Source organism: Agelaius phoeniceus, chromosome 5 (genome assembly GCF_051311805.1).
Source record: "Agelaius phoeniceus isolate bAgePho1 chromosome 5, bAgePho1.hap1, whole genome shotgun sequence".
NCBI lineage: Eukaryota > Metazoa > Chordata > Aves > Passeriformes > Icteridae > Agelaius > Agelaius phoeniceus.
In genome coordinates this window covers 23,709,844-23,719,601 of record NC_135269.1, presented here as the reverse complement: position 1 = coordinate 23,719,601, position 9,758 = coordinate 23,709,844, and the positions used below count along the sequence as shown (strand labels likewise).

Genomic DNA, 9,758 nt, shown 5'->3' with positions numbered 1-9,758 from the left:
AGCCTCGCTTGCCGCCTGCCGTCAGAAATCTGAACTGAAGAGGAGGATTGCCGTGATCCCGACGCCCGTGCCCGGGCTCACGGCGGTGTGCAGGCAGCAGGACCCCTCCTGTCGCTGCACAGCTCCCCGCTCTGACACGAGGCTGCCCATCTGCGTCTTCCAGGCACCACGAGAGTTGTAACTTCCAGCTGTGCACCACCAGCTGCCTGTACAGGGAAACTTCATTACAAACTCCACCTGCCCTCTACACCTTTCCAGATGGCCTACATTAAGGGAAAAAGCATGCATTTTACCTACAAAAAACAATAACCTGTATTTATGGTTTGACTCTAAGCCATAATTCAGTGCCAAAGCTCAGCAAGTAAGTAAACAAAGAGCTTATGCCTTTAAATCACTTGCAAGGCTTCAGGCCACTTTTTCAGCAGAAGCTTTCCTCCTGCAAGGTGCAAACCTCAGTTCAGGAGGAACAGAAGGTTTCACCAGGAGGAGCTGTCACACCCACACATGACATTATAAGGAAGAGAGCAAGCCACACGGGTGCCAATGACTGTAGCTATAAGTTATTTATTCTGCAAAATAGAGGTATCTTCTATGGAGTTGAACACTGGAATCACAGCATTATGAATTGAGTTGTGGAAACATTATGACAGCACACACACACACACACGCAGGCACACACGTGTACACCTACACACGTGCACACACACAGCCTTGGCACGGGCCCGGCTCCTGCAGCATCCACAAGGAGCCCTCTCCACACCTTTATTTGCTAAAACCTTAAAACCTGTAGTGAGGGCTGCATTCAAAACCCCTTCCCCTATTCACAGGGCTTCCCAGGGCTGGGCAGGATTGGGAGCAGGGCACAGGCAACACATGTGTAGTGCACAAGATCCCCTGCTCAGTGTGCAGCACATCCTGGACAGGAGTTAGCTGTGGGCAGAACGCAGCCCTCAGTGAACACTCTCACCCTTGCCTCAGTCTCTGCTCACACAGACGAGCACGAGGTGTCTGCAGGAGGCAGACACAAGTTAGGACACAGTCAGTGCTCCCTGCTCGCCATGGTCCATGTTCCAAAGCCGGTAAAACTCTGCGAAATCCACGTAGGGCTCCACACGGCCGTCCTCATCGGGCTGCAGCGAGTGGGTGGGTCGGGAGCGGAACAGACCTCCATCCGAACTCGAGCTGCTGCTCTGCGTGTGAGTGTTGGTCGACTGCAGCGTCACAGTTGGGCTTTGGCTAAGGGGGGAGAAAGAGAGAACATAAACATCTTTATTCTACTCCACCTGATGCACTGGACAAGAAAAGCACCAGAACAAGCACCACTTTCTCCACAGATCGAGCTGTCCTAGCAGACAGGTAAAAAGTTGCAGTCACTTGCTCTATGAGAGCACTCAAAGTGTTAAGAACTGATTGGAATTGACAAACATCAAAGGAATCTGATTCACATTAAATGGAAGGCCTTAAGTACAACCAGGCATCTGAGGAACAGAGAGGAAGCAGAAAAAAACAGGCATGCACTCTGCTGGCCTCCCCATACCCAGAACAGAACGAGCTTTACGGGAAGAGTCTGGCAGCAAGGAAAGCTATTCTTGCACGACCTGTGATGCAGCCAAGGCAGCTCCAGTACATCAGCCTCATTGTTTCTGGAGCTACAGAGCACAATACCACAGCACTTCTTCACTGAGCAGCATGTACACACCATGCTGTGCCAAGGGCTCAGCCTAAACCACAGCCACTAACTAGTATTAGACTGCAAACTGGATCCAAAGGGGACCCAATTCTAACCTTTATCCATGGTTTTTTTTTTCCCTGGGCAGTGCCTGTAAGCAAATCGGCTTCAGCAGCGCAGCCTCTCCAGGAGCCTTACAGGTGACCTGCATAATCCCTCTTCCTTGCAGCAATGAAGGGCACCCACACTCCCTCTGTGCACAGCACCCAACACACTTGGCACACAAGGTCCAAAGAGAAGGGCTGCTCACTGCCAGAATGCCCTCCACGAACAGCAGCAGATGCTGCTCCCAAGGCATGTTGCCAGAGCTGGCTTCAGAGCTGTTGCTTCACTCATTCCCACTCCTCGCGCAATCCCTTTCCAGCTAACACGTTATGCTGGCTGTCAGTGCTGTAGTGGGGGGGAGCACACTCCAGATAAGGGACTGACTGACTGACAGGTAACTGACAGCTGTCTCTGCTTTTCAACCACTTTATGCAGTGTGAGGTGCAGGGAAAACCCTGGGTAGCGAGAGAGCAGGACTTTACTTAGTGAGTGTGGGAGTGGCTTCGTCCAGAGTTGAGCTGCTGTGAGCACCATTGACCATCTGGCCTTGAGAAGGCATGACAAGAGACAGCGTGACACTTGTCTTGCTTGTGCTTTGGGAGCTGGAATATGGCACAGAGACTGGGTAGACACGGCCTCCTAAGAAGGGAAAAAACAGAAGTTATAAAATGCAGTTCAGACATGAGCAACTGCAGGTGCAGCACAGCAGCAAAAAACCCCAAGAATTTGTATCCAAGTGCCCTTGATGCTGTACCGTATCCTGTCAAATTGTCACAGATTCCACAACTCAAAAGCCAATAACCTTGTTTAATAAGAAAACTCCTTCTACACCAACTAGCTCCTCTCCCAGTGTGAGGTGAGTGCTGGATCAATCAAGAGATCTTATCTTCCTCACCCCATTTTGTTTCATTCTCTCCCCCAACACACCTTGCGTTGGTGTCAGCGTGGGCTGGCTCATCTCACCCAGGGGGTACCCAAAATTCCTCACAAGCAGCGTCATGTCTTCGTGACGGGGACAGAACTTGGACCTCTCCCCACCACTGGCAAAAGTGTCACAGTGAATGCGCTTAACCCGGTCCACCACTGCTTGTGCCACAGCATCCAGTGACGTCTGCTTGGCAAACTCTGTGGCTATCATGGCTGCAATTTCCTGAGCAGAGAAGGGGGAAAAAAAATCACCAAAGGAAAGATTTCTAGGAGATTTTGGAGGAAACCTTTTCCTGCCATCTGATCTAAGAGTTTTTATGGCAACTCATCTGACTGTGATGCTTACCTGCTGATAATGTCCCTTTGTGCCTTGAGTCATCCCACTCCCTTTAATGATCTACGCCTAAGGGACAGGCAGCTGCCAAGAAGAATGAGCTTGCCAAAGCAACTCCCATATTATTAGACTGGAATGGGGTGGCACAGGCATTCACCCTCGCCAGCAGTGACAGCACAGATGAGGAGGACAGCCTGTATGAGAGCAGCTGACACCACTGGTGTGGTGTGACTCACGGGAGTGAGTCAATATCCACTGGAATGCTTCCCTTGTGAGCAGGCTCACCTGGTTGGCCTGCCCAGGCCCATGAGCTGCCTCCAGTGCTTTGTAGAGCCCTTCGGACATGAGCACCAAGAAGCCCGTCACCCCATCCAGCGAGTGCCCTCCGTGGATTTCAGGCTCTGCTATGATTGGCTTAGATTTAGCAGCACTGGAAGGAGACAGTAATTTGACATTTAATGGTGACATAGTAGCTGAGAATGGAGCGATCATGAAGAAAAGGAGGGCTTGAAACCCCACAGCTGAGTTTTTCTGACCTGAGCAGTTCAATATCGGTATAGCCGTACTTGACTTTGTAATCGCCAATGCGCCGAGTGCTTTCCTGCCCACGAATAGTTCCCACTTGTTTTATTTTCCCTGCATCCAAGCCTGTCAGATTGAAAACCAAAAATGCTTCATTAACTTTGTGAAACTTGCAGAACTTCCTCTGAGAAAAGAAATATCCACAGTTACACAGAACTGTAAGACAAAACGAGACACTGAAGAATCATCAGGAGCTAAATGGAGAAAAGAAGTAACTCTGTTTGAAAGGACACCTTCTCCTTAGTTCCAAGCTGGGAAGAAGAGAGAAGGAGGGAGACACACAAGCAAAACAGGCATAATCTGAATGCAACAGCTGGCCCTGAGACAAAGTCCACATCCTGGTCCAAAGGCACCAGCTGGCCTGGCTGCACGGGCATTTGCTGAAAAGGCAGGGGAACACCTGCACCTTCCAGCTCTGGACTGTGTGATGGGAGGAGAAGGCAGGAACAAGGACAACATACGTGAAGGATCCTGCTTTTTCTTCCAGCTGTAACTGACCCCTGCTCCTAAGCTCCACATGGCAACTTCACTAACACATGAGGAGACTGCAGAGAGAGGCTGTGGAGCCTCCCTCACTGGAGATATTGAAGAACCTGTACAACGTGCTCAGGGATGACCCTCCTTGAGCAGCAGCTTGGACCAGATGATCCACTGTGGTCCCTTCCAACCTTACCCATGCTGTGATTCCCAGAAAAGGAGAGCTGTCTACAAGAGGCACTGAATTTGCTCAAGTGCTCAAACTGATGTGGCTACTCCTAAAATAACAATGATCAAGCAAGTATTTATTTAAATAAACTTACGGTGATACAGGGCCTAGGAAGTAATCCCACCTTGAAAAAAGTTCTAACAGGGACCATCTGAGTGCTGCTGCTGTTTGAGGCAGGACTTGGAGCAGATGATCCTCTTACCTGGTCTGTTCTAGCAACCCCCCTTTCCTCACACCTAGAGCTATCAGCCAGCAAACACTGAGATTTAATCTAGGGATGACTGTCCTGAGTACAAGGTGAAGGCAGGGGTCCAGCTGAAACTCCCCCTTTGAGTCAAACTAAGCCTTGCTGCACAGATGGCTCCACACCTACCCCAGCAGTAAGACACAAGTCCTCCATCTGCTGCAGACCACAGCTGACTCATCAACATGGCCTGGCTCATTTGCCAGCTCCTGGCAGGGAGGTACATGCCACTGACAGACACAAACACAGGCAGGCTCACAGGACGCCAAGAGAAGTCATGTCTAAATCACAGCAACTCTCCCAGGGTACTGAACAAGCTGTGATGTGCCAGCTGAAGAATCACAACATCACAAGACCTCTCCCACCCCTCCCCCAAGACAGGGGTGGCACAGGCACCATCAGACAAATGCTATCCCCACTACCTCTTATCACTGTGCTTCAACCTAGCCCAAAAACAACCTCCCTTGGGCCTCTAAACAGCCTGTGCACACTGTCTTGTTCCACAGGATCTTCTTTCTGCTGGGACTGTAGACAGGAGCACCAGTGATGCACCATGTTAAGGTTGGTACATCTAACAGATCCCTGTTCTCCTATGGACTGCATATAAATTCTGCATTTTTGGTACTAAAAACACTCAAAAAGTCTCTTTCCCTGGATTCTTGTATTCAGTGTTCCATTTCACAGCACATATCCCTAGTGCAGGAGTAGAATGGGGATGAAAGAGAAATAGAATAAAAGACCTAGTAGCAGAAATTACCACATCAGGAGCCTCACCTGATAAGAACATATCTGCCAGGTGAATCTAATGAAGAATGCCACCTTAGATCGACCTAAATAAAAGTACAGGACCCAAGTATCTCAGCAAGAAGAATTTGGTACTAGCAATCACACAAGTGGTCTGGGTTAGCTCTAGACCAAGAAAGCAAACATGTCAAACACTGTAAAGGAAAAGAGAAATTGCCTAAAGCAAAATGTCAGCATTAAGAGTTCCGTAGTTATTGATGTGAGAGAAGTAAATGCCAGTGCTTGGCCTGGCTCTGTCTGAAGTGAAGCTGCTTTTTTTCAGCAGCAGCTTGTACAAAGGCAAATTGAAATGTACCATCCTGAGGGTGAGGCATAACACAGAACTTAAAGCAGCATAAACTGCGGTTTGCCTCCACAGGAGCCGTCATACATTGTCTGCTTCACTCCTACCCTCTGGCTCTGTGCTTCCTCTCCTGCCTTCCTATCGACTGCAGCAACAGCTGGAGGGCAAATCAATGCCACCCTGGCAGCTGGACACAAAACTAACACTCAAAACTTGAAACAAAAGCGTAGTTTTCTGCTGGGTCAGTGAGATGAGCTTGCTCACCCTGTGGCCCCAGAACGGCTAGAAAGGCACAAAAAGAAGGCACTGAACTTGTCACCTGAAAACATGGTAAGTTTCTTTTGGTGGTTATTTATTGTTCCTGTGGCTTGAGTCATTCTTGGTGCCCCAGATAAACAGTCATGCGATGTTCTCAGCTAAGAACATGAAACCCAAACACTCACCCAGCTGAGAGAAGCGAAAGAGTTCATCTTCATTCTCCGTCGTGTGGTCCACGTTGAGCTGAGTCACCTGCAGCCCATCCACCGTGGACTTGCACAGCAGTGCCCGATTGGTACCTGCAGTGGGAGCAGCGAGATGAGGCACCAGATAGCTCTGCTGTTAACAGGGACAACATATCCAAAGGGAAAAGGAGCAGAGACGGGAATAAAGACAGAAAAGAAGAGAAAGGCTCATGTACTGTCTCATCATGATCTCCAAAAAGCAGCCTTGCTAGCAGCATAGTAAAGGGCCTGCTAGGCAGCTCTCCATCCAGACCTGAGCTGCTACCTCCCAGGAAGGTTCTCTATTTCACAGTGAACCTGCACTCCTCCTCCCAACCCACTTTCCCTCTGTTCTTTGGCCACACGCACCAACATCTGCAGGGATGAAGAGTCAGGCTGATTTCAAGTGCTTGTGCAAGCAGCAAGCATACTGCTGCTTGGCCACACACCAAGGAAACTGCCCCCCACATTCAAATGTCTCCCTAGAGCCCCTGCCATCCTCAGGAATGCTGAGACTGAGCCACTGACAAAAACCAACTCACCCACATTGGCGATGTAGAGTTTGTTGTTGAGAACGACAGCCACAATAGCCATGGCTCCTCCAGAGATCTCCTGCTCTACAACCTTCAATCTCTCCACAATCTTCTGGTACTGAGGAGGGAGCTGGTGGTGAGGGACACCCTGGAAGCCAAAATGAGGGGGAAGCTTAAACACACAGTCCACAACACAGAAATCACAGCTGGAATAAAAATTCTGCAGGGAGAGGACTCATCTTAACATGCCTTGGCCTTGTGTGATGCCTGTACAAGACATAAAATTTTCTGTTCAATCCTATTGAATGACACAGCTTTGATATAATTCTGGAGAGGACAGTCCAGTGCACTTGAAGCCCATACTTGTCCAGATGCCATGCAGATGTGAGGCCTTTCCTCTCATCTGCATGGCTTTGTCCTGGAAGAGCCACATGTAGAGGCTGAACTCCTCTCTGTGATACACCCAGCTCCTTACTCAGATGACCAATGTCAGGTCTAAGCAGTGCCAGTACAAACAGTGGGAACTCTGGGAAATGGACCAAGGCACTTGCTGCTCTTCATGCAAGCTTCCAGAAGAGAACCATGGAGAAGTAATTTTCACTTACAGCCTCCCTTGGATCAAACTGACTAATGTGCCTGAACCTCACCCAGCAAGCTGGAAGGTGGGACCTCCAGCAAGCTCTGCTCTTAAGGTCACATTACCTCTGGTAGCTGAGACTGCAGGCTGGCCTTCTCTGCTAAGGCATCATCAATGGACTCCAGGAAACTTCTTTCCACCACATCAAAAGCCTAAAAAAGGCCATAAAGAGAAACAAAGCACTTATTTGATGCCTACAGACTTTGGGGTACTCATCCTCACCTCTCTAAGACCAGCTCATAAGAGTAGATGATCACTGTACATACAGACTTTCAAGGACCACTACAGCACATTGAAACAATTGTTTCAGCACAACCAGTTAACAGCTTGTAAAAACAATCTGCAACAACTCAAAACAGAAGACAACACCATAAAAATTACATTCACAGCAATGTCAGAGACCTATCTGATCTTGTCTGTTGATCCTGTCATTCAAGAAAGCACACTCACAAATCCATCTCCCCACACGTTAACTTCTCTCCTTCACTCACTGTCATCTCCTTCACAGGCTGACTTGTTCCTACACGTCCAGGGAAGGCTGGCTGCAGCTTCCTGGAGAGCTCTCAGCACTGTGCTGACGGAGCCAGGGGACAGATGGGATGAGGCAGGAGTGAAACAAAGCACTACAGATGCTCAGGATGAGTGCAACTGCAACCACCAGATGTTTCCAACCCCCACAGAAACCAGATGCTGTTCCCCTGATGGCAAAGAGGAGGTGGGTAATGCAAGAAGCATTACAGTACTGAGGAGCAGCTCCCACTCAAAGCTTCTTTACCTGCAGCAGAACTCGACGCACGTCAGCATCGCTGTGATCTGCGTGGAGCTGGCCCAGCAGCAGTTCTGCAGAGAGCCTCTGCCCCACGAAGTTGGTGACTCGGTTGCCATCATAGCCATTGAAGACACCATAGAGGTAGCAGTTGTTCTCACTCCTGCCAAGAGGGCAGAAGCAAAGAGGTCACAGATCTCTGTAAGACATAGATATAAGTAGCAAGTTCCCATAGACACCTTTTGCATGCTCAGGCCCCACCCTCTTCTTCCACATCCTGTGTGACAAACTAAATACCTCTTCCACGTGCACTTGTGCCAGCAGGAGTCAGTGTCCCAGGTGCAACCCACTTACCTGAATTTTAACCAGTTATCTTCCAAGGGGTGACCCTCTGTCCCTTTGCCATCTGCACTGTAGGAACGGTTTGGAGCTGAGCCCACCCCAGAGAGATGGCAGGATGGTAAGTCATCTGTCCAACTGGGCTGCTGTTCCTGGCAGGAAGAGGAAAGAGACCATGTAAACCCCAAGCAAGCTGAAGTGAAGATCGTGGTGCAGTACAGGTCACCAGTCCACCCCTACCCTCTTCTCAACCCTTCTCCCTTTGCTAACTAATAGCACAGCCAATAACTCCACATTTCTTTCTGCAGAACAGCATCACTTACCACGTCCCTTCTCTCTGAAGCTGAGCTCTGGCTGTACTCTGGCTCTTGTTAACAAGAAGCCAGATGCGAAATTTGCACACAAGTTTTGCACTCCATACAGCACAGCACAGCACTAGCTTAGCTATTCCTATGGTGAATCAGATCCTCATGCACCCCTGCCACGGGAGTGCAGGGAAAGCTCTGGATTCTCCCAGGACTACTCAACCAGGACAAGGCACTGGGGCCTGATGCTGCAGCCAGCAATGAGAGAGACAGCCCTGGGGCCGCCATCTCCAGCCAGGCCTGCAGGCGCCAGCTGCCCCCTCACACAGCGGGCACCCCGAAGCCCGCAGCACCGGCACGGCCCCCCAGCCACCTGTGGCCCACCGCGCGCTGCAGAGCGGCCGGTCCGGCAGCGTGCGGGCCGCTGACCACGGCGGGACCCCCGCAGTCCGGGCCCCTGCCCTGAGGCGGCACAGGGGGCGGGAGAGCAGCAACCCACCGCCCGCGGCGGGGGAACCTCCCCCTTCCCACACGGCAGCGCGGGGGGCGGGTGAGGAGGAGGCCCGGGGACTCCCTCGCACCCACCTGGGGGGTGCGTGTGCTCGGAGGGGGGGAAGATGCCACTCACACTCTGCAGCAGACTCCTCCTCTGCGCCGCCATCTTGCAGCGGGAGCGGCCGCCTCCCTCCCTCACGCCCGCCCTCCGCCGCCACAGCTCGGCCCGCTCAGGCCCCGCCCCCGCGCCAGGCGGCGCCGGGCAGGGCCCGGGCCAAAGCCACGGAACCGGAACGCCTGGAAGTGCGCCTGGCCTTACACCTTCCTTCTGCGGAGTGCAGGTGTCTCCATTTCCTACCTGTGGCCTTCAGGTGTGAGAGAAAGAAGCGCCTGTTGACCGCCACTGCCAGCGTGTGTGTGTGTGGAGGAGGGGGAAAGAGGAACAGGGTTGTGAGGATCATATAATCATGGGATCCTCAGGGTTGGAAGGGACGTGTGAGATCGTCCAGTCCACTTGTCCGCCCAGCATTGCCACTGTAAGTCCTAA

The 9,758-nt window shown here is 51.1% G+C and overlaps 1 protein-coding gene across 1 annotated transcript; it reads right to left on the bottom strand.

The window, feature by feature from the left end:
• Positions 1–542: 542 nt before the first annotated feature.
• Positions 543–9,450, bottom strand: TAB1 (TGF-beta activated kinase 1 (MAP3K7) binding protein 1). Its single transcript, XM_054631077.2, has 11 exons — positions 9,345–9,450; positions 8,427–8,563; positions 8,082–8,235; positions 7,372–7,458; positions 6,679–6,817; positions 6,098–6,211; positions 3,572–3,683; positions 3,321–3,465; positions 2,702–2,924; positions 2,257–2,413; positions 543–1,236 (listed from the first exon to the last, which is right to left on the bottom strand). The coding sequence occupies exons 1-11, from the start codon at positions 9,375–9,377 to the stop codon at positions 1,029–1,031; spliced, it is 1,509 nt and encodes a 502-aa protein (XP_054487052.1). The 5' UTR covers positions 9,378–9,450; the 3' UTR covers positions 543–1,028.
• Positions 9,451–9,758: the final 308 nt, after the last annotated feature.

Coding starts and splice junctions, on each gene's coding strand:
- TAB1 (XM_054631077.2), bottom strand. CDS start 9,377: ATGGCGGCGCAGAGGAGGAGTCTGCTGCAGAGT. Junction 7,459..8,081: donor TGCGTCGAGTTCTGCTGCAG/GTAAAGAAGCTT, acceptor GGCCTTTTTTAG/GCTTTTGATGTGGTGGAAAG. Junction 6,212..6,678: donor ACTCTACATCGCCAATGTGG/GTGAGTTGGTTT, acceptor CTCCCACTGCAG/GTACCAATCGGGCACTGCTG.